Source organism: Strix uralensis, chromosome 7 (assembly GCF_047716275.1).
Source record: "Strix uralensis isolate ZFMK-TIS-50842 chromosome 7, bStrUra1, whole genome shotgun sequence".
Classification (NCBI taxonomy): domain Eukaryota; kingdom Metazoa; phylum Chordata; class Aves; order Strigiformes; family Strigidae; genus Strix; species Strix uralensis.
The window spans coordinates 19,223,429-19,246,819 of record NC_133978.1 but is presented as its reverse complement, the minus strand read 5'-3'; the positions used below and the strand labels follow the sequence as shown (position 1 = coordinate 19,246,819).

Genomic DNA, 23,391 nt, shown 5'->3' with positions numbered 1-23,391 from the left:
CCCCGCCCCCCCCCCCTTTTTCCTTGCTGTTAAAGATTTTAGACAAACTCCTGGACCGAGAGAGTCAAACTCACAAACCACAGACTCTGAGTTCCTTCTACTCATCTAGCAAGCCTACAGTAGCAAATCAAAAATCTCCTTCCAAACATGCTGCTCAGTCCACTGCAGCTATCCAGCAGCTTCCAGGGACTTCTGTCACTCAGCAAGCTGCTGTAAGCGCTGCAGTCCAGAGCAGTCCTGAGAACTTCGTGGAGAAAAATACACAGGGTAAGAGGTGGTCTGTAAGGGCTATGGTGAAACCCTTCTGCTATCAGTGCAGAACTGGAACTGTACATATTTGTGTGTTTTGGGAAGTAGAGTGATTATATTACCATCTGGCTACTTGGTGGTTACTAGAATGTCATTCCCCCACTATCTGTTTGGCTGTATCCATTTCTGTACACATTCTTGTTGCATAGAAGTTCAAGCTAATTTTCAGGTTTTCCTATCTTGAGCCAGTTGTATAAGCAGTTAATGTAAAACTACTGTGGCTCTATCTTTTAGGTTTCTATCACAGAGTTGCAGGATTTCAGAAAGCTACACACAGAGTCAGGTACCTTCGTGTGAGATAAATAACCAAGAATGCTGAAGGGCATTAGAGATAAATGTGGTTTTCTTCAAGCTGTGCCTCCACTCTGGTGGCAAACATCACATACAGCAGCCTTTGGTGGAAAGCAGATGCTCTCTTAACTCTTCCCAAATAGATCAATACTATCTGAGGATGACCGCAATAAGGTTAGGGTTGCTGGAGCATTTTTATTCTAAAATTTTTCTGTAGTTGCAGTAAATTTTCCAAATCTTGAGTTGTTAAGATTAAGTGTTCTTGGCCTGGTATAGGGTGATATGCTTAATACTGAAAGAAAACTGAGATAATCCTGCTCATAAATACCACTCATTTTATAAAATTCCTGCATCTTCTGATGTTTATATATTTTAAATGGCCACATCTGGTTTTAGAGATGCAGAAACAAATCATAATGTTTACCTTATCACTGTCCTGTTTATGCAGAGAGCTCTCAGAGGTCCCCCTGTGAGCCAGCTGTGGAGGCCACTGTCTTGAAACAAGAGGGAAAGGTGCCCAGCCGTCTGGCCCTTGGAAACCGAGGTGGATACAATGGGAGATGTTGGGGTTCACCTGTCAGGCAGAAGAAGAAACACACAGGTAGGAACTGACTAGTTCATACAGCATCTAGTGCTGTGTTAGGCAGCCTGTTGGAGTTTCGGCAATTCCCTTGCTCTTTCATTCCACTTGTCAGCCTTTCCTGTACTACAGAAGCAGTTGATTGTCTCTGGGGTGTTTGGCATGGAGAAATAGGTTTTGCTCCACAGAGTTCCTGCCCCCTTCTGTATGGCAAGTTACTATACCTTTCTCACACCAGATACATCCTGGGTGATGGATTGGATATCTGGAGCTGAATGATTGCTGGACTCTGTGCTCCTGGGTCCAAAAACAAATTCAGAGGAGCTGCTGCCTCTTGACACTTCCCTTGGGAAGTGTGTAAGTTAGAGGCTGAGGATGTGAAGAACTTTTGTGTAAATTGTGCAGCAAGGATTTTCTTCATACTCATACAATTTGTGGAACTTGACTTTGTGTGTATATTTGCTTCTTGTTATACTCTGCCACAAAGCTTGGCAGATGCAGTGAGGGACTGGGATGGTGTGAAGGGGAAAATAAAGATACATTGTTCTGGGATTCTTCTGCTTTTTAATCTGAGAACTTCAAAATGACACTGACATCTGTGACCAAACTGACTAATTTAACCTCTCTTAATTTGCAAAGTTGAATGCCTGGCAGCTGTAAGGCTGACTGTCGCTGTCATGACTGATCTTAGTTGGGACTGTAGGTGGTGGTGGGAGTAGGAGTTTAACTACACACATTACATTTACTAGCCCTGGTGACGTTACTGTGTTGGTTTTGGTGTTGTAGGCATGGCTAGTATTGACAGCAGCGCTCCTGAAACCACCTCTGACAGTTCTCCAACGCTCAGTCGGCGTCCGCTACGTGGGGGATGGGCAACGACATCCTGGGGCAGAGGACAGGACAGTGACAGTATCAGCAGTTCTTCAAGTGATTCGCTGGGATCTTCCTCTTCCAGTGGCAGTAGGAGAGCCAGTGGGGGAGCCCGTGCAAAGACTGTGGAAGTTGGCAGGTAATGAATAATAGCAATGCACGGAGGCAACCTCTAGGCCTGGTGTCAGGGAACTAGCACATATACATCAGGAAGTACTTCCTTGGGAGTTTGCTTTGTTTCTTCTGGACCTTAAAGACTCCAGCTAGTGAAGTGGGGTACTTGTTACTGTCTGAAAGGTTCCTCTATTTTTTTCTTCTAGGTATAAAGGGAGGCGGCTAGAGAGCCATGCTCCTCATGTCCCAAACCAGCCCTCGGAGGCAGCTGCTCACTTCTACTTTGAATTGGCCAAGACAGTTCTTATCAAAGCAGGTGGAAACAGCAGTACCTCCATCTTCACCCACCCTTCCTCCAGTGGTGGGCACCAGGGACCACACCGCAACCTTCACCTCTGCGCCTTCGAGATTGGGCTGTATGCACTAGGGCTGCACAACTTTGTGTCTCCCAACTGGCTCTCTCGAACTTACTCCTCCCATGTCTCTTGGATCACAGGTTACAGCAAAACTTTATCGGGAAGCTTGCTTTTGGGCAGGAAGGAGTGGGGGGAGGCGAGTTTATGCCCCAAAATGGTGATGCTGGTGTGCTGTGGTAGCCATGTAAGCTGCTGGCACAGCTGACAGTACAAGCTGAGCACCAGTGATTTTACACAGTGGTGCTTGTTTTGGCTTGGGAAGTTCTTGCAACTTGTTTCTTCTTGTTTGTACTGCAACATGCTTCAGTCTTCAGAGCCATAGACCACTTCTCACACAGAGACTGGTCTTAACTTCTCCTTCAGGGGTCTGCTGAAGAGACACATTTGACAAGTTTGAACATGCTCTGGTGTGTTCAGCATGTCACTTTCTTCCTTCTGTTTGCACCCAGACCTACTACCTGCTTTCTATCCATGTGGCTTCTAGAGCCTGAAAAACACACCCTTGAAAATTCATGTTTTCCTGACATGATGGAAATAGTGACAGTCTAGGCTGTCGTTTGTGCTTACTAAAATCAGCTATAGCAAATTCCTCTCACTGCCTCCAATGAATCTTTAGCTTAACTTTAATAATGGTACCCTCACTCACTGCTTGCTTATTGAGGGCTCTTGCCTGCCCTGTGTTTTGGGAGGAAGAGCCTAAGTTTGACTTGAAGCCTAAGGTGAGCAACTGGGCTCTGTCCGCTGCTCTTGAAGGCAGTGAGGAGCGCACCTCCTGTTGAGGGAAGGCTGACTGGAACTGCACTGGGCATCCAGTGGTGTGAAAGTCTTCTCTCTTCCTCTTAGGGCAGGCCATGGAGATTGGTAGCGCAGCCTTGAACATCTTGGTGGAGTGTTGGGACGGACATCTGACTCCCCCAGAGGTGGCATCATTGGCAGACAGAGCTTCACGGGCCAGAGACTCCAACATGGTGCGGGCAGCTGCTGAACTGGCACTCAGCTGCCTGCCTCATGCCCATGCCCTGAACCCAAACGAGATCCAGAGGGCTCTGGTGCAGTGTAAGGAACAGGTGAGCATGATGTGGGGGCTGACTAGCACAAGCTGATTTCCACCATCAAGGATGTGCTGTTACTTATGGGATTGGCTCTTCTATGCTACTGAACAGCCTTAATCTTAATTCTGTGGATTTCTCTTGTCTTTAATGAATAGCTGTGGTTATTCTGCAGCGTAGTTGTGATCTGTCTGTTCCCCATAGCGTCAGTCATTTTAGATGCCTTGTACTTTTTTCCTGCTGTAGTTTTGCCTTCTTGTGTTCCTGGTTTTGCATTCTTCACTTCTGCTTTTCTTTCACTGCCCCCAGGACAATCTGATGCTGGAAAAGGCCTGTATGGCAGTAGAGGAGGCAGCCAAAGGAGGTGGCGTGTACCCAGAAGTCCTCTTTGAAGTAGCTCACCAGTGGTACTGGCTTTATGAACAGACTGTTGGTGGGACCCCAGCCCAGAGAGAAGGTGCCACCGGCTGCAGTGCCAGTGGTGCACGGGCTGCCTCTGAAGCAGCGCGTGGGTTGACAGACAACCGGGTGACCTCTGAGCCCACCACTGTAACAGTGGCAGCTGCGGTAACCGCAGCAGCAACAGTCATGCCGGTGATCTCTGTGGGGTCGACCATGTACCAGCAGCATACGATGGCAGGGCCAGCAATGGCACATACACACACGCAGGGCCTCCACCCTTACACCACCCTTCAGACTCACATCCCCTGTAATCCCCAGTATATTGGACACACTATCCAGCACATGCCGCGCCCAGCTGTCTTCCCAGTCCCTGGCTCAGCATACCCACAGGTGAGTTTTGCCTGTGCCTTGTTCATTTATGGTGACTTTGTGTGGCTGCTTCCAGAGGGAGTATGTCTGACTGGGGAGAGCGTGGGGCTCACACCTGCTGTGGCTTGAGATCTAGCTTCTGCTATCACTTGTTGATTTGTGATAGTTGCTTTGGCTCCCCAGCTCAGCTTTTGCATTTTAAGGAGTCTTCTGTAGGTATGTGTAAAGTCTCAAAAGAATATCAAATATAATACATCAGTAGTTTTTTGCTTTTATTGCTCTATAGTTTCTCAGAAGGCACTGTACAGAAAACTTGTCTTCTTGAGAGCTTGCAGACTAAATAGAGACTACAGAGAGAAAACCAAAGGTTATTTTAACCTCTGCATATTTTTGAAAGTTCTTGGAGTGGGTTTCTGCAAACTGATTAGATTTAAAAGGAGGAGGAGCAAGAAGATGTAATGGTCATGTGGTGCAATGGAGTTTCTGTGCTGATTCTTCCTGTGTTTCCTCCTCACTGTCAGGTTGGACTTCCCATGCTTCGGGGTTTGTGTGGGGACATCATGTTTTGGACTACTTCTCAATGGTCAGACTTACTTATTTTCTATTTTAGGGTGTCCATCCGGCATTCATAGGAGCACAGTACCCTTATTCAGTAACTACACCATCATTGGCAGCTACAGCAGTGTCATTCCCTGGTGTGCCGGTCCCATCCATGACGCAGATTGCGGTGCATCCCTATCACAGTGAGACAGGACTGTCACTGTCTTCCAACGTAGCGAGTAAGTGTTACAGCCCTGGGCTCTGCATAGCATAGAGTTGTTTACTGTGCCTCCTAGCCATACCCCAGTCAAGTCCTGCCCCTCACTGGCTACAGGTGGAACCGGGGTTCTTGTGCTGAAAAGTTCTGACCAAATCTACCCCAGCCTAAAATTTCATATGCTTGCGGGTACTGGGGTTCATAATGGGGCCTGATTCAGCTAGTGGAATTTTAATTTCTGTTTAGCTAAATTTCCAGTATGAGGTTATTTTGGCCTCTCAGACTGAAGTGTGTTTGGAGCCCTCCTGGTCTTTCTGACTTCTAACTTATTAGAGCTTTATTCCCCCTCTCCTTAGGGCAAGGTGAGCATAGGTGATCTTGAGCAGGCTCTTGTGGTTCCTTTGGGTCAGATGAATAGAGAGTGCAGGAAGTAGGCAGACTTCTGCTACAGTAGCACTAATAGATGTCTTTCCTGCCTGAAAGGATTGGAGGCAGCCAGTACCCAAAATGTGGAACTTCTGTAGAGAGGGCAGGTGTTTTGGCAGGATCATGCCAATGGCAATCTGAACAATTGCTCACATGTGTTGGGGCTAGAGTGGTGCTGAAGACCCATCAAGTAGTGTGCAGCACTGGAACAGCAGATGTTGACTGAATTGTGGATGTGCTCTCATTGCTATGGGGTTTTACACCGGTCAGGCATAATTGACACAGGCTCTGTTATACCCTCACTGGGGAGGTGGTAATGTCTATTTGTACATTTGCTTATCAGTGCTTTGCAACTCACCAGGTGCTGGAAGACTGGTACATGGGAAAACACTTGAGATGTGTTGGCCTCCTTCGTATCCAGATTATCAGGAGAATCTTTTCAGTTATTTTTGTCTTTCATTTTGATGCTAAAAAGCCACCACAAAAGCAATTAGAATAGTCCTAAGGCCTCAAGATCTGAAGAACATCGTTTGCTGACAGCCTTATTCCTGGACTGATGCTGTGACTCTTAGTTGTGAGAAACCATTTCTGTACTCCTCCAAAGAGTTATGAATCTTCCAGAACTACTAACTCATCCTAGAGCACTTAAAATAATGAAGGGAAAAAACAACCCCACCCTTTCCAGCTGCCATTGTTTATGGCTTGCATAAGCTTCTGTTTTCAGTCCTTAAAATACTGTTTCACTGTTTCTGGAGTATGTGGTGACGTGATGATGCTTGAGCTCTGGCAACAATCCAGCTCATTCTTTTATTCTCCTTGGCCAGACTTCAAATGCAGCATGGATTTTGCCCCACTTTGTGGGTTGTTTGGCACTGTGTGTCTGGTTGGTTGAGGACGTTAGACAGATCTTTCCTTGGAGGCACATTGTTCTCAGGTCTTCAACTATTCACTAGTAAACATTTTGAAAAACATGCTGGAGGTGGCAGGGGAAGAGCAGAAATCGGAACTTGGAGCATTGCCCCAGCTGGTGTAGTAGCACCACAGAGAAGCTGTGAAATAAGGGTAACAATGTGCACACACCTGATGGCATCTCTGCTCTGGAATTCTCAGGCAACCTTGCTTTTTCCTCTCTGTACCTTTCTTGAGAGGGAAAGTTAGATAAACTTCAGTCCCTTGTCAGAGTACAGCTTACTGGCTCAGTGTTAACTGCTGTATGTACAAGTTTAGGTGGTACAGTGTAATGGATTTTTCTGTGAGTTCCCTTGATTTTGCCCATACTAGTGTCTGAAGGTGGCAGAGCTTCTCAAATTTCCTTGCTGTTTTTGCTCGTGGTACGTGCTGCCAGTGTGTGCGATGGCGGTTCTTCCCGAGGATGGATTGGAGGCTAGCCTCCAGTAACACGCTTGCCCCACAGTAGCTGGATGGAGTCATAGCTGTCTTACAGCAGAAGTGGAGGAACCTCACAATGTTGGACTTGATCTTTGAGTGACTTGATACTAGTCCTGCTCAGTTAATTTCCTCAGCAGTTTCTCATCAGGTGTAGTAGACATGCACATGCTTGTTTCCTCAGACAAGAAATTGGGACCAGAAATATCAGTTAATAGTACCTTTGAGTCAACACATGTATTTGTGAGTCAAACATGAATAATGTGCATGTTCGTGGAATACTGCAAAAGAGATGGACAAGCATGTAACTGACTCCCTTCAGGCTCTGCTTGCAAACGAAAGAGATATTCCTAGCCCATTGTATTTCAGTTGTAAGCCTGTAGTTTTCGGTTGCAGTTTTGTTCTGTTTAGGGGAACAGACCACTACATTGGCAGGGGGCGGTCAGGTGAGGGAGATGATGGCCCAAGTAAACCTTCTTTTAGGCTGGTGGTGGGTCCTAATGCTGCTGTTTTGCTCTCTTCAGTAGGAAGTGTCCATGCAGGATCAACGTTCCCAGCGATTCAGGGGGCTTCCTTGACAACTCTGTCCTCACAGCCCAACTCCCTTGTTACAGGGGGTTTTCCTGCCGAGGATGAGCAGCACAGTCAGCCTGTGAGCCCCCAGGGTCTGCACTACCTCCACTCCGCATACCGAGTTGGTAAGGATGGCCGAGTGGGTTTCTATGGCCCCCTTGAGAGGGATTCAGGGCAGGGCTGCAGGTTTTCACTGTTATTTGGCAATTTGCTACTGCACCTGTTGGGGGTGATGACATCTTAGCTACATGGGGAAAGCCACTTCATGATCATATGTGGAGGCTAAAAATGGAGACAAAGCAGTAGAAGATTGAACAGTTGCTGTTGAGAGCCATTGGAGTAGAAAAGAAAGCTAAGTGGGTTAGAGCTGGGAAGAGTCTTGCCTTTCAGCAGGTGTACATAAAGGAGTCTGGATAGGGCTCTGAGGATGTGGTTGTGCAGGTTGTGACTATGTGCAAAAATGGAGTTCATCTCCTGCTCATGGATGGTGAAGGCACACTTCTAGCTTAATACCACCAGTTGAGTCTTCAGAGGCATGGAGCGATGTGTCCTGTGCCTTTCCAGCCAGGTTGTTGAAGGTTGACTTGGAGAGAACTTCTATTTTGTGGAGAGTGGGTATGTAATTAGCATTCCTTTCCCAGTCATACTGGTTATGAGGAAATAGAGTCTCTGCCTGAACTGCCATTGGTACGAGGATATCAGTCTTGGGGTTTCTGACTGATCTTAGATTGTAGTAAGCTACTAGTACATAGTTGTGGTCCAACCCATTGGATACCTGGGGAGGGAGGAGGGAGCCTCTAAGGTAAACAAAGCTAGCACAGGGCAGCAAACAAAGAGAAATAGCAAGAAAATAGAAGGAAGGCTATCTAGAGGTTGCTTGAGGTTTTTTTGCTGAAAGCTAGAGAAGAAAGTACTTGTTAGGCAGAAAGGGCTGCAAATGTCATTGGAAACATTGCAGTGGTAAGCGGTGAGCCATGAAGGGCGTTTAATAGCCTGAATAACAGAAGCAGGGGCAGGGAAGCAGGTAGGAAGATCAAGACATAGTGCCTGTTGGTATTTTAAAACTTTTTTAATGGGAAGATTTGTGTGAATAACTGTAATGGAATAAGTGAAATGTGTGCAGATTGACAACACTGACAGTCTCGGTGTTGGCCTGTTGTCTTTGCAGCTGAGTAAGTTGATTTGGGTAGCTTCTCTGTTGCAAAATTTGGAGCAAATGCATTGCTTTCAGGACACCTTCTGTAGTGCAGCCTTTGGGTCTATTTGCTTGACTCTGCTGTAGATGCTAGTGGAGTGTCTCTTTGCAGCTCTAGTGAGGTGTGATGGCTGTGCGGATTTCCCAGCCTGGAGCAGCAGATCCAGATGTTCTTGCAGATACTTCCTGTGGTGACGGGCTCCGAGGTGGGCCTTCTGTTTCTCTCTGGACTCTTTGTAGCCAGGGAATTTTCTGCTGACGAAGGACAGGCCAATCAGGTTGTATTGCAGTGAGTGAGGTGCTAGACTAAGCCTTACTGGGCAGAAGTGCTGCTTGACTCTGGCTGCCCCTTTCTCACAGGGATGCTGGCTCTGGAGATGCTTGGCCGAAGAGCTCACAACGACCATCCCAACAACTTCTCCCGCAGCCCACCTTACACAGAGGATGTAAAATGGCTCCTTGGGTTAGCTGCGAAGTTAGGTAAGGCTCAGAGCAGTACTTCAGCAGAAATCCACTTTCTGGGATTTGGACCATGGTGGGAAAAAGCTCTCCAAAGAGTGAAACTTCAAAGATTGGGTGAGCCTGATATCTGATCCCATTTCTGAGAATGTTTCAGAAGATCCCTGCTGCTCTTTCATCCAGGCAGTTGTCCCATTTCTGGGTTCTGTAGTCGTGCTGTTGAATTTTGAGCACTGGATGAAGTGCATGGGGTTGGACAGGGCTCAGAGCTTGTATCTCTTCCATTCTATAACAGCAACTTTTTTCTTTTCCCTTTCCACTATCTTGTAGGTATTCCTCTTTCTTATGTATATTTACACCTTCTGTGAAGACTTTGTATAACAATAGGTGCTGAAACCACCAACTGTTTGGTTTTTGGTTTTTGTTTTTACTTCTACTTTGCTCTTGGATCTTTTTTGTCAGATCATTTTATTTTTTTTTTTAAATTATTTCATCAGCAGTAGGAACTTAAAAACCCTCTACAAACAGCCTGTCTAGTGGCCTGGCTTCTGCTGCTGCTGCTGGGGGAGCTCCACTGTAGGCAGTAGTGGGGAAGCTTGGCTATCTCTCTGGCCTCCCTAAGACCTGAGTGCTGGGGCTGCAGGTGGTTCCTAGATGGGCAGGCAAGAAGCAATGGGAGGAGGTGCAGTGTATCCTTGCCTCTGTAGTTACCTTGCCACACCAGTTTTCTTTCACATCCCCTTTAAGTGAACTGGCAATATCAGCAACTGAGGTGGTACCTGGTCTCTAATCAGACCTGATGAATATATCAGAATGAACTCTTGTCCCCATGAGTTTGCTAGACTATCTTCCCTGAGCCTGCTGGAGGATACCTTACACTGAGAAGAAGGTGCTCCAAATCCAGGTTCTTGCTGGGAAGTACTTGATTTCTGGTGTGTCTCTTACCTTAACACTGTTGTTCTGACTTCTCCTTCCTGTGCAGGTGTAAACTACGTGCATCAGTTTTGCGTTGGTGCAGCCAAGGGGGTGCTGAGCCCTTTTGTGCTACAGGAGATCATCATGGAAGCTCTACAGAGGCTCAACCCTGCCCATGTGCACAACCACCTGCGCACCCCAGCCTTCCACCAGCTGGTGCAGAGGTGCCAGCAGGCCTACATACAGGTAATGTGTGGCCTGTCTTCTTGCCTGGCAAAGCTGCCAGGCCACTGCCTGCCTTGCGGGTACTGCCTGTGCGTGTGTGTGTGTGCAAGGGAGAAGGGGCTTTGGGTACTGGTAGCTGAACTGATCCATTGCCTGACGCATCCCTTTCCCTCAGCAGGGACTAGAATAGGCATCGCTTGCCTGTATGGAGGCTGCATACAAGGGACCTTATTGTACTGCTTCTTCCAAGGCCTCTCACCTCCTGTGCTCACTTTCACAAAGGATGGGGTGGTTCTGTGTTCCCTGTCCTCTTTCTTCCTCCAAATGCTAGCTGTACCTATACTTCTTTTTCTTTGCTATGTTTTCAAGCCCCCTGTCCACCTCGCTTCCTAGCCAATCTTTTTTTTTTTTTTTCTTTCCTTGTTTGTAGCCTGTCTTCCCCTCGTCATGAAGCCCTGGCACAACTGTCTGGTGCGCCAGTGCTGGCACTAATAGTGGAAGTGGCTTGTTCAGCTACCAGTATGGATGAGATATCTGGGTTTCAATAAATCCTGAGATAAGTGTGTTTCAGTGAGCCAGCTGGAATACTAGAGCCGCCTGTTCCCTAAAACAGTGTGAACAGGACAGCCCACATGTACCTACTTCTCTTGAGTAAATGACCAGAAGGGTGATTCTGTAGATACACTCTCCAGCTTGGCTTAACTGTCCTATCACCTAGGTGATATTCTGGAGAAATGACAGCTTCTTCACTTAAGCTCTTTTTCTGAGCTACATTAGTGAAATAGATTTCTCAAAAGCTGGACCTGCAATTTTGGGGCCTTAGTTGGAAGCTGATGGAAGTGACAGTGCTAAGCCTAGAGATATTCTGTAGCAACTTAGTGTAAACCTTATTTCTTCCATACCCCTTAGCAAAGGAGATGTCCAGTGAACATGCTGGGTCCCCATGTATAACCTGCAAATGAGTGGTGTGGGGGTTACACGGTGGTGGGTGGTGGGGCAGTGTTGGCTGGCCCTTTTGCACTGTACTGTGGTGCAATTTGGTGCCCGTGAAGGAGAGAACACCCGCTGATACTGTGTGGTGTATTTTGGTGTTCTGAGGGGACGCTCTCCTTGGCTGTGTTACAGTGTAAGATATAGCACTGCTGTCTTTTGAGCTAGCTCTCCTCTGTCAGAGCCTCGGAGCCTTGGGACCTCTTGTGGGGTAACAGGATCATGTGACATATCGCCCTGGGAGCTCTTGAGTCCTGCTCCAAGTGTGAGGGTGGTGAGCAAATACCTTAAGGCTCTTTCCCTGTTCCCATCCAGTACATCCATCATCGGCTGATCCATCTCACTCCAGCTGACTATGATGACTTTGTGAATGCCATCCGCAGCGCCAGAAGCGCCTTCTGCCTGACTCCCATGGGCATGATGCAGTTTAATGATATTCTCCAGAACCTGAAGCGCAGCAAGCAGACAAAGGAGCTGTGGCAAAGGGTCTCTCTGGAAATGACCACCTTCTCACCGTGACAGCAGGCGGAGCTCCATGGACACACAACCCTTTGCTCTGCGTAGTTGTAGTTCCATTTACACCATCCTTCCTTCTGGTGTCTTTTTTACTTTAGTTTTAACTTGTTGGAAACCACTGATCTGATGTATTTATACCATGACATTCCTCTCCAGCACTGTTGCGTGTTGGCGCTCTGCTTTGCTCGCTCTTCTTCCTCCTTCCCAGTGGGCTGCAGGCTTCAGAAACATCAGGAAATGAGAAGGAAGTTGAGCTGGCTGCCCTGTGGTGTAGTCACCGCTTTTTTCCCTGAGCCCCTGGAGGCTGTCCTGCGAGCAGTTTGCAGTGTGGTTACGCACGTGTTAGAGGGGTGGGGGATTCTGTCTTAAATATTTATTTTGGCATTTATAAATATGTAAACTTTTTTTTTGTATGGGCTTCTCTTACTCCACACACCATCTCCTGTCGGGAGAGGCTGGGACTGCTGTGCACAGCCAGTGCTCCCTCCATTCCTTTCAGCACCTCCTGCTGAGAGAAGCTGAGACTGGAGTAGCAGGGCCAGGGCCTCTCTGCAGCAGCTGCTGAGGGCAGAGGCTGGAGCTTGGGCAGTCAGAGTCGGTGACTGCGCTGAGCTGCCTGGAGACTGCCAGAAGTGCTTGAGCTCTTTCTCAGGAGTGTCCCTCACTGGGCACTGCTGGCTCATAGGATGTTTTGATCCTGGTTGTTCTGAATTGTACAATCATGTTTCTTTTGGCTGGGGTATTACTCTCCTGTAATGAGTTTCTTATCCCTTGTCTCTTCTCATTTCCTGATTAAACTCTCGTTTTCTTAGACTGACTCTCTTCTCTCTGCTATAATGTTGACAGTCTGATGGAGCTGGCCAGCTGTGTGTCAGTGGGAGCTCCTGTGAGCCCGGGTAGCTGGCTGTCCTGCCTTGGGGAAAAGGGGTCCAGCACAAGGCAGGTGGCCAGAACTTTTACACAAGCTGTGAGCCAAAGGTTTCTTGCCTGGTACTGCTCTGAGAATGACATGCCTTTGCAGAGGCTGAGGTACGCATGGGCTGGGACGTTGATGGGTGTCAGGGGAGTGGTGGTAAGCCTGGGGTGTTCTGCCTATGCTTCTGCCAGCTACCAGGTTCCTTTTCTGGTCTTGACACCAGTGCTATCATGTGGTAATGCAGAGCTTTGTACTTCCAAAGTATCCTGCAAAACAGTAGCTGCTCACCCTTGGTATAATTGTTAAAGAAAGCTAGTGGTCTGCTCCCTTGTGTTTAGAGAGATGGTTAGTGGACTATGCAAGATATCCAATAGGGACAGCATTGCAGAAAATTAATTTTAGAAAGCTTTTCTTTCTATGCCAAGGAAGTGTAAAAGGCCACTGCCATTTGTAAGCATACAAGCACATAAATTTCAGGGCCTTTAAAACTGGAAGTCAGATGATTGATGGATGTTAAGAATCCAATTTCTCTGTAGTAATGCATTTTGCGTCTTACTTGGCTTTAGCCAATGACAGTGGGGAACTTAGTTTCTGCAAGCTAGAAGTAGGTGCCTGTTACTTTCAGTGATACTCTTAAAAAATAAACTAACTCATAGGCATAGGGCAAAACAAATGAACAGGCTCCTTTGCTTTGCCTTTGTGTACTGTACAGGCCAGAGTGTGTGACAGGTTCCTCCACTTCTGATTGTGCAACAGTAACTATTTAAATATCTCCTTACAGCCCCTTGTATTCTTCCATAAACTGTCTAGTTACATGCTAATTATAAATACTGATGTTCGGAAGAATATGTGAAGTTTTGTGGCTTTTAAACTAAGTTCCATGTTGATTATGAGCTGGCTGTTGGGCAAAACTCCTGAATTTGACTGGAGAGCATAGCCTGATGTCTGGAAGGTTTGGCTTCCTGGAGCCCTTTCTGTGCTCTCTGTTTCTTGCAGTTCAGAACTGGGAAGGGAGTTTGGTGAAAAATGAGTTTTCTAATAAAGTCTAATCTTTTCCTTTCTACTGCTTATAGGAGAAAATTATGGGAAGAGGAGGGAGCATCTTCTAGAAGGAAAGAAGCAGAAAGGAAATGGGCAAAAGATCTGAATGTGTTAAATACCAGGAGCAGAAGTGACTGTTATTGCACTGAGGATTTGGACTGAATAGGGAAATGAAATGGCAGAGCCTTATCTGTGATATCTATTAGAAGACTACACTTAGACCCTGAGCAGGCAAGTTCTCAGACTACTGTAATTAAAAAACACGCAGAGCATGAGAGCACTGTCACCAGTATCCTTGTTTTGGGAAAATACAGTGGAGCTGCTTACCATGAGGTTAGAATGGACTTTATCTGGAAGTGCACTTGCTTTCATTCTGTGTAGTCTGCATAAAGACCGTAAGAGAAAAGAAATCACAATACCTGTTATCTTTCACTGTGCTCAAAACTTTTTCTTGTTGGTTATTTTACTAATTCTAGTCCTCATACAGATTGCACTGCTTCCGTATGACAGACCCTGTCGCAGTTGTCTTCCAGTAGCTGCAGAGCCCAAACAGAGGAAGAGCCAGGGAATCTCACCTCAGCCTGACATTGACTGAACAAGCAGCTCAGTGGTATGAGGCACAGGTTGGTAGTTTCAGAAGTGTCCAGTCTTTTCGCTGAAAAAATTCCTCAGACTGAGCAGACAGAGATGGGAGCTGTGTGGAGGTGCTGCACACACTCATGTATTCAGGCCTTCCAGAACACACTTTTAGTCCTGCATCTCTGCATCTGTTAATCTGTTGTTATTCCTGAGCTGTATCCCATGGAAATATATCTGAGCAAGGACAGGAGAAAGTGAGAAGGGAGATGGTGATGGTTTTTCTTGCCATGTGGCTGGGAGGTTCTTCAGGTATTATTCCTTCATAAGAGATGAGATGAGCTCTGGTGGCCCAGGAAACATTGATCTGTTTATTAGAGCAGAAAAATCATTACCCAGCGCAGTCTTGTTAGTTTGGTCACTACTCCAGGAGTGGGGAAAATACTTGTGCTCAGAAATTCTGTAGACTTTTCAGCAGAAGACCTGTAAAAGAGCAGAGGTCACAGCCAAGTCAAATTTCCTTTGACTTTCAGTTAACCCATGTGTTTTTTCACTTAGAGTAAATGTTCTCTAGGTCCTTGGCCTTACCAGCAATATGAAGTGGCTGCAATGAAGGCCAGCTGCCACAGCAGCTGGATGCTTTAGAGCTCTTCAGGGTAGAAATGGTTTTAGATAGCTGCGAAGCTGTTTTCTGTGGTGGCTACCACCTCTTCCCAGGCTGGGCAGCAAATGCTGAGTTTAGTCGGTACTAATAGCTACAGGTATTTGTCTGGATAGGGCCTGGCCCCCACTTGCATGAAGACAGATGATATTCTGGGATGGGCAACCTTGCAGTGGGTTACTGTCATGTTTGGTGAAGTCTAATTCATTGTTCATTCCTTGAAGGTCAGATGAATGAGGTCTTTAGACTGTGCTGCTTCCTGTGTCCTCTGTTCACAATGTCTTGCTTTCACTTGCCAGATTTGTTTCCTCTTGTGACCATAGGAAATACACTTTCCCTTTCAGTTGTGTCTCTAGAAATAACAGCTCACTTCAGTGGGGAGTTGGAGAAGTCAAATTTGTACAGGTACAGATGAAACCAGCTGAGAAGGGGCTGATGTCTTTACTGCAAGATACCTGTAGGCCAGTGTTCACTGTCCTGCTACTGTTGAAGATTGAACTGCTTAATTGTCCTAATTAGGGCAAGTGTGCTATGGGCAGCCTTGCACTCTGAGTTAACCTGCTGTCTGCACTTGATGTTTTGTGGGTACTTCAGCTAAACAATCAGGCATGGTGCCTAGATGTACATTTTGTTGTTCTGTCTAAGGATCAGTACATGCAGATAAGAGCAGATGGTGTTCCAGTGTTAGGATACTTAGAAGCAGATCCTTGAAAGATGAAGATTCCCTCTGTGTGTGTGTGTGCGTATATATATATATATATATACACACACACACATACACACACGGGGGCGGGGGGGGGGGTGCATATATCAGAAAGTGTAAGGGAGAGGGTGTGAGAAGATAAAGGTGAGTGAAAAGGCCTTTTTTCCCCTCTCCCCTTTCCTGAGGACATAAGTGGCCTCAGGTGGCTATGTAGCAACTTTACCCCTTGTCTGTATGCACTCTTATCCTGTACCTGGGACAGCAGCATTTCTAGAACTTAACCTAATTGCTGAGTCTTCAGGGGTAAAATCTTAGTGTTAATGTAGTTGGTAGGAAACGTGCCAAGATTAGGTCTGTACTTTTGGATATTTGGTTTGTTGGAAGGAATAGTGTGATTTTTGCTCTTACGGAATGGATAAAATAAAGGTTTTAGTCATTGCAAGCCTCATTCCTGGGAACACATCTCGTGGTGCAGATACCTGTTTTCTGTGTAGAACAGGTCTGCCAACTGCTGAGAAGGCTGGCTCACCTCCTCCCTCTCTGGACACAGTCACCTACAACTATCTTTCTTGCCTGTGAAAATTTTCCTTTGGAAGCACTTTCCGGGAGCATGAGTTAGCAGACCAGTATTTGCCTTTGGACATCAGTGTCTTTACAGCCTGTGAACAAGCTGAGTTGGAGTTGTCATCTGATGAAGCAATGTGCCGTGCCTAACAACAGGTACACCTGGGGTTAGCTGAAAAGTGTCTAGTTTCTGTCTAGTTTTGTTTGCTGTCATTAATATTTATTTGGGATATGTATTTTCCTTCTCTCACAACCCATTCAGATATAGCCTCCTGGGGAGCTGTTGAACCTAAACTGTTTTTTAATTGTGTGTGTGTTTGGTTTTTATCAAGCCTAGCACTGTTGTATTTTGGGGCAGAATACAGGCTTTTACTTTCCCAGCTTATTTAGCGCTGGCTTGGATATTCCTACACAGTGCTAGAGTGCACTGAACTGCCTTGCAAACCACCAGTCAATGGAAACAGAGTAGCATTGAAGTATCCACAAAGTTTATCACTATCTCTTGGTATAAGTCAATCAGAAAAGCTGTAACATGACATAAACTTGAAATAGTTTTATGTAAGAGTTGGGAAAGTTGTTATTTTTCTTACCTAGACATTAAGAGAAGAGCAGGGTATTAAAATGATTTTTTTTCAGCGTGTATGTGGGGAGAGAGTGTGCCAAAACAGACAAGTGTGCTCACAGTCTGCTACTGATGCCTTTTTTTTTTTTTTTTTTTTTTTTTAAACTAAGCTGAGGAAAGTGAAAGTGCAGGTTGGGCCATGAGGAATACTCAGCATTTGCTGATGCCTATGACTGTTGTATGACTTTGCTTTTAAGGCCTACTGATAGAGTGAATGGCTCTCAACTACACTTTCTTTGGAATATTTTGTATCTGAAGTGTCATATGACATGATTATGGTAAAGAAGGCCTTTTTTAAATAGTACTACTTTCTATCAGGGTTTTTTGTTTGTTTTTTTTTAACTACCTCCCCCCTCACTATGCCCCCACCTCCAGCATAACTCACATGTGGCTTTTGAACTTATTTCTGTTTCCTAGGAGTTTCCATTTAAGAGGAGTACTTGCACTTGGGTCAGGGTGGTGGGGGCACCTCTCCAAGTGGTGTTATTCTGTGAAAGCTGGAAGTGCAGCTTGGGGCTACTCTGTGCTACGGCTTTTGTTTGACCCTATGACTAGTCAATGCTTTTTCTCAGGGTAGAAAGTCCGAATGCAAGCTTTGTGTGCTGGCAGAAGGTAACTTCACTGCTGTGCAGTTTCTTATTGGTATAAAGACAGTGACTGTGCTCTGTAAGCAAGTTGACTTTTTTCTTTCCTTGTTGGTGTTGCCTGCTTACAGTTACAGCATTCATAACTACTTAATACTGCACAGGCTGCACTGCATAATTACTTTATTGCTGTGAAGGGGATGTGAGCTCTAAGAAGGGGAAAAGGCTGGAAATGCATTAAAAGTCTATTTTATGCAGTATTTGTACCTAGATAGCGTGCACTATGAACAGGGACTGGGTCCCCACAATTTCCTTCCATGTCATGCTTTACTTTGCCTCATTTAAGTCAGCCAGGAGAGCTTCTTTTGTAAGGAAGTTGGGGCTTAAAGGGCAGCTGTTGTGCAGGGTCTTAAGTGTCAACACAGTGTTGTTAGAAGTCCTGAAATGCACCTTTTCCAATGACTTGAGGGGTTCTGAGACCAGCCTGATTTATGATACTCTATTACCATAATAAATGTGAGCTGGGTTTCAGACTGCTGGGGCAGTGTCACTATTATGGACGTGTTGGTTTACAAGCATTTTGGAGAGTTGATAAGACTAGCTAGATGAGAACGGGGAGAAATGGAGTCTTGGAAGACAACCACTCTTTAAAGCAAAAAAATTAATTAGTTCTACATAGTTCTCAAGAGTAGTAGAGATGACAGTGTCAGGAATACTTTTTTTTTTGTAGCAAAACCAGCTTGCAAAGTGTTTCTCAGATTAGAGCCTAATCTTAACAATGCTCAGTGTTGACAGTTGTTTGTTTTGTGTTGGGTTTGTTTTTTTTTTTACACCCCCCCCCCCCTTTAAGAAAAAGGGGAAAGAAACAAACTGTAGGCAAAGCCCTGATAACTTGACAGAAGGAACCAGTGCTCAATCCATATCCTGCTTCATGATGGCAGCCTGCTGAAAACACTTGTTAGCTACTACTGTCTTGGGGTCTTGCTTGCAGCTGCACTGTGTCAGCCAGGAGACACTGAGGATCCAGCAAGGGGTGGGGTGAACATCTGTTTCGGATTGATTTGGTGTGTTCAGACCTGTTTGTCATTGCTGCTCTTACCATGTACTATTGATATAGCAAAATGACTGGCAAGGAAACAAAGGATTCTCTTACCAACAGTGTGAGGGCTGCAAAACAGGCAGAGTTTGATTGAGTTGCTCGATAGATTCCTATAGGTAAACTCTGGTATGTCATCCTGCCTGCCAGGAGCTGTGGGCTTCTGCCAGCAATATGTGCCTTTGCAGTGCTGTCAGCAATTGAAAATTGCAGTTTTCAGGGACTGAATTTTTATGCAGAGCTGATACATGCTGCCACCTACAGAGACATTCTCCTAGCTCCCATGTCTTTACCCTACAGTTGAGAGTCATACCAGTATTGCTTGTACCTTGTAGAAAGAGGTACCAGCCTCCTTTTCAGTAGCTTCCTGATTGAATTCCAGAGGTTGTGTGTGAGTAGAAGTTCCAGGTTTATATGCTGAGGCTGGCATATATACATGGTCTGATGGGTTGGGTTTTTTTTAAAAAAGTTGTTTCCTAGTGTTTGTTTTCCCAGTTCTCACCTTTCATGCACTGCACCCTTCCATTTCTGAAGAGTGACATCTGACTACTGTTTCTATTACAATCATGTGCCTTTCTGGTACCTAGCTCAAATTACTCCTTTTTAAATGGGTCAGTTTCCTATGCACCGGAAGTATTAAAAATATTTTTAATACATTACAAAAATGTTTTTCAGGTAATGTTTTGTGTTTACTGTTGTTTATCTTACCTTAGAAGTGAACTGCTTACCATGAAGTTCTGTTACTAAACAGTGAGGTACAATGATGAGGTTTATTTCCACTGTCAAAATGAAGCAGGAGGGTCTGTAATGCGTAGGCGCCTAATGGATTAGTATCTAGTAACCTGTGTATCTCACTGGAAAAGATGATGTTGGCTTTTTGATGTCACACAGCTGCTGATACTATAAAAGCTTCTCTTAGGAGGGGGTATTTGTTTCCATAGCCTTGAAGGGATGTCTGGAAAGAGGGCAGCTTCTGCAGCAAGGTGCTGTCAGAGGGCGTTACCAGATTTGAAAATGATTCTTCATCAGCTAAATCAGAGAAGGACATTCCACATTTGGATCTGACCACAGCAGGTGACTCGTTTGCTGTTAGCATAAGCAGTAAGAGAACAAGTGTAGCATAGAAATGAAGCAATGGGGAGGAGGAAAAGAATAAATAATGGTAGTACACAGGCTGCCCTTTGCTGCTCTGAGTGAAGGACTATCACCTGTAAACTCACCCTGACATTTAGTGAGCTCCTCCCAACATTTATTCCTGGTACCTTGATTATTTTGTAATGTTTAATTCCATCTCCTCAAAGATGTACCATGATCTGAGGTAAAGCATGAAGTAATTGTGTAAGTGACAGCCTGTAATAGATTAAGAGCAGGGTTTAATGGAGCATCAGTAGCCGTGGTCCTGGGATCATCCTCCTCCTGGGGCAGCATGTAAAAACAGCTGCGCTGCTGCTGTATTTGTGTGTGAAGTGCTTGGTGGAGAAAGAGCTGTGAGGCTGTTTTATGATGCTGTCACAACTGTGACTATTTAAACAATGTTTTGCTTCCAGTTCAATGTAGGCTGATTATTACTGTAGGTCTGTGCATCTGGACAGGAGGGGCACAGCAGCTGGAAGCTACTGCGGCAGCCAGGGATAGCCCAAGAGTCATCACTACCGCAAACCAGTAAGAGTGAGCCTGCAGGCTGTGTGCTGTGCCAGCTTCTGCAGGCCTACAGGTGCACGTGCAGAGAAAGCCCCCTTAGGACACTGTTTCTGTGTTGTTACAAATGTAAGTTAAACACCTTTGTTGCCCTCCCAAATATCAGCTGTAAGGCCTGGAGTAGGTTTTTCACTTTTTCTTACTGTCCTACCAGCTTAGGGTCCATGACATCACTCCAAATCATCACAAAGAAGAAAAATAAGTAGTACATTTATTGAATCTCCACTTACTACTACTTCTAGCCTTTATTTAGACACTTATGCTCAGCTTCGAGAGCCAAGAATTTCTTCATTATCATTCAATGTGAATGATGCTATACATGAATCCAGTGCAGGAAGTCAGGCTCTTCTCTCTAACAGGAGTGAGAGAGGGGTTTCTAGTCTTTCTGTCCTTTTTTTGGCTGCACAAAATAACCCTTTCCAAGGGCCCATGAAATAAAATACTATATTGCATACTATATACATTTACATACAATGGTAAATGCACCATTCATTCAGAAATACACAATACCTAAGGCTCAATGAAGAAGCTTTGTTGAAGCAACTTCTCTCTGGATAGGAGAAAAGGAGCTCATGACAGTTGTGGAAGCTTCAGTGTACGGATCCTGCCCCTCCATTCTCTGCAACTGCAGCAACCTCCAAGGCCCATCTGCGCCCGGGAGGGAGGGACAATGGCCCACACAAATCCAGAAGCCCATGGGTCAGCGACAGAAAACGTGTACAACCATGGTGGAGGATTTCCTCTGAGAATAATTATCCAGCAACTGCAGGAGGAGGCAAAGCACCTTAGTGTACTTATTTACTGTGTGTAGAAGTAGTAAACTAAACAGCCCCTTTTAGGTACAGGAAAACACTTTTAAGTCTAAACCTTCCCTTTTATATCCAAATGATTTCTTAACTGGTTTTTGCTTTTCTCCTTGGATTGTTGGGACTGCAGGGGGATTAAAACAGGTGCTATCTATCAGCATATGTAGTAGGGGCCCTGGAGCTGTCAGAAAGAGAAAAATGTTGCTTTTTTTTTTTTTTTTTAACCTGATCAGACATGGGTAACTGAATGGTCTGCTTTCAGCTTTATCAGCCTTATTTTACAATACCTGAGCTTTGCCTCCCCCAACTGCTGTGCTGCACTAACACATGCCTCCAAAGTGGTCTAAGGGGACATACAGCTCCTTGGTTATCTTCTGAAATGTCTGAAGTCCCTGCAGAGAAACACCTGCCACATTGCCATATACAGCACCCTTTTCCCTAAGATAACAAATCAATTCTGTGTGTCAGTATCTGCAGCTTTGCCTTATCTCCCACTGCCCAAAGTCACTGGACATTGTATCACACCAGCAATGCTGCAGATAGACAAGACTGCCTCCTTATTACATCTGTCTCCAAGAAGGTGCAGTCCCCAACAGCTGCACACAGTGGCACTGTAAGTAACAATCACAGCCACTGTACTCAGCCTGGGAGGAACAAGGCATTCTTGTACCTTGCTGTTGCCATGCCAAATAGACTACCAGATAAAAGCTGGGGTTCACTGGACTAGATTCCTCTTTTACTGAGATGCTGCTCTTTTCTCAGCAGTGGGCTCAACAGCTCACCTCTTAAGTCTTTACTTCTGGACTCAGAGGAGTAACACATTAACCCTCCAGCTAGTGCCTGTTTCATATACTGAGAAGAGTAATTTAAACATAAAGTGTTAACCGTGCTCTCTCCCCCGCTCAAAGTAGGGCAGGCATTCCAAATCCTTCCTGTAAGTAAAAGTCAAAGTGTAACACACCATTAATACTCAAGAATGTGACTTGCACTCCATGTGGCAGGGCAGTGTCAGAGGCAGCAGCCCTTCCCAGTGCTGGGGAAAGGCTCCGCATGCACATTCTCTGCTCATTTGTCCGGTTATTTTGGCTTGACAAGAGATGGCATCACAGCACACGCAGGAGCACCACACATCCCAATGGCACTGGGGCAAGGGAGTCCCTCTCAGCTCCAGCTGGAGTTCTGCAGTTCCTCTCGGAGCCAGGTTGGAAGGGGCTGCCCAAGTCTGTTCATCAGCTTGGATAATTCAATGTTGTGCTCCCGGTAGAAGTCTCTTAGGAACAGCCGTGACTGTGTGGAAAATACAGACCACATTAGCGTGAAAGGAAATGTTACCCTCAACACATGTTCCATAGGTCATCTAGGACACAGATGGTAGGAAAATCCAGGTTGGTTTGCTGGGATGTTTCTACATCTCTTGCTGCCAATGGATCGGAGACAGTTACTCACCGAGGAATCCATATCAGGGTATTTTCTTCCTTTACTCTTTCCTAGGCATTTGGTCTTTCCTCCATCTAGCAGCTGGCACCAAAATCCTTTTGCTTCATCAAATCTGAAAAGGACACTTGTTTTTAAAAGATATGGCCACATGCCCAATTAGTAGTAGCAGAAATTAAGTAACTCCATAGGTATTTCCCATTTCAATGCTTTACAAATTAGGTTGGGGCTTTATTTCTTTATGGTATTGGTTCCTTTTTTTCTTAGCACCTGTCTACTTTGACAAGAAATCCATTACCACCATGACTGTTTCAGCTCTATGCAGAGGTAACATGGTGTTTCAGTATTTGTCTGTTAAGCTTGTGGGTGGGGAATAACAGTCAGTGTTTTAATGTATATAAATTCTTTTAAAACTCTTTGTTACAGTTGAGAAGTATTAGAGAATCCCCCAACCATTTAAAGAGTCAGTGTTTTCTTGCCAAAACACAGGTATAAGGCAATGCTGAGAACCATGTCAGGGTCTGGTCTGTCCTGTCCCCTCGACTGGCCAAAGGTGAGTGTGAGGTCTGAGCAAGTACCTCCACCAAACTCTGAGGCAAGCTGACCAATACTGTTTCTTTTCTGGCCCTGGCTGAAGTGTACAGGCCAGTACCACTACTGGAAATATTCCATTTACCATCACTACATGTGCTTCAGCCAGTAAGGCTTTCGAGTAATCTGACATTTCTCTAAACCTGCCCTCCCCTGGGGAGCCATGTGCCACGCCCTTGGAAACCAACTGTAGGAGGAGAACTGAGCTGGTTAAAGAAAAAGGCAGTTGCTCTGGGCACCTGTCAGGTCCACGTCTT

At 45.6% G+C, this 23,391-nt stretch overlaps 2 protein-coding genes and 1 long non-coding RNA gene across 13 annotated transcripts in view; 2 read left to right on the top strand and 1 right to left on the bottom strand.

Moving 5' to 3' along the window:
* ZSWIM8 (zinc finger SWIM-type containing 8) overlaps positions 1 to 12,659 on the top strand; it is a 63,518-nt gene extending 50,859 nt beyond the window's left edge. For 3 of the 6 annotated variants that reach the window (XM_074874629.1, XM_074874633.1, XM_074874634.1), the window contains 11 exons: positions 36 to 267; positions 1,049 to 1,201; positions 1,967 to 2,189; positions 2,371 to 2,660; positions 3,424 to 3,647; positions 3,939 to 4,421; positions 5,011 to 5,179; positions 7,494 to 7,667; positions 9,098 to 9,313; positions 10,179 to 10,357; positions 11,642 to 12,659. In XM_074874629.1, the coding sequence (XP_074730730.1) occupies positions 36 to 267; positions 1,049 to 1,201; positions 1,967 to 2,189; positions 2,371 to 2,660; positions 3,424 to 3,647; positions 3,939 to 4,421; positions 5,011 to 5,179; positions 7,494 to 7,667; positions 9,098 to 9,313; positions 10,179 to 10,357; positions 11,642 to 11,845 (2,547 nt within the window). In that variant the 3' untranslated portion in view covers positions 11,846 to 12,659. Of the gene's footprint in view, positions 1 to 35; positions 268 to 1,048; positions 1,202 to 1,966; positions 2,190 to 2,370; positions 2,661 to 3,423; positions 3,648 to 3,938; positions 4,422 to 5,010; positions 5,180 to 7,493; positions 7,668 to 8,849; positions 8,944 to 9,097; positions 9,314 to 10,178; positions 10,358 to 11,641 lie in introns of those variants that run through there. The other 3 variants (XM_074874630.1, XM_074874635.1, XM_074874631.1) reach the window with 3 other exon arrangements.
* A 3,174-nt stretch (positions 12,660 to 15,833) lies between these two features.
* LOC141945873 (uncharacterized) lies at positions 15,834 to 22,998 on the top strand. Its single transcript, XR_012629658.1, has 2 exons — positions 15,834 to 20,372; positions 22,811 to 22,998. It is a non-coding gene; the product is annotated as an uncharacterized LOC141945873 (long non-coding RNA).
* The window catches only part of NDST2 (N-deacetylase and N-sulfotransferase 2), a 140,141-nt gene continuing 137,247 nt past the window's right edge, over positions 20,498 to 23,391 (bottom strand). For all 6 annotated transcript variants that reach the window (XM_074874636.1, XM_074874638.1, XM_074874637.1 and 3 more), the window contains 2 exons: positions 22,556 to 22,658; positions 20,498 to 22,396 (listed from right to left, as the gene is read on the bottom strand). In XM_074874636.1, the coding sequence (XP_074730737.1) occupies positions 22,271 to 22,396; positions 22,556 to 22,658 (229 nt within the window). In that variant the 3' untranslated portion in view covers positions 20,498 to 22,270. The remainder of the gene's footprint in view (positions 22,397 to 22,555; positions 22,659 to 23,391) is intronic.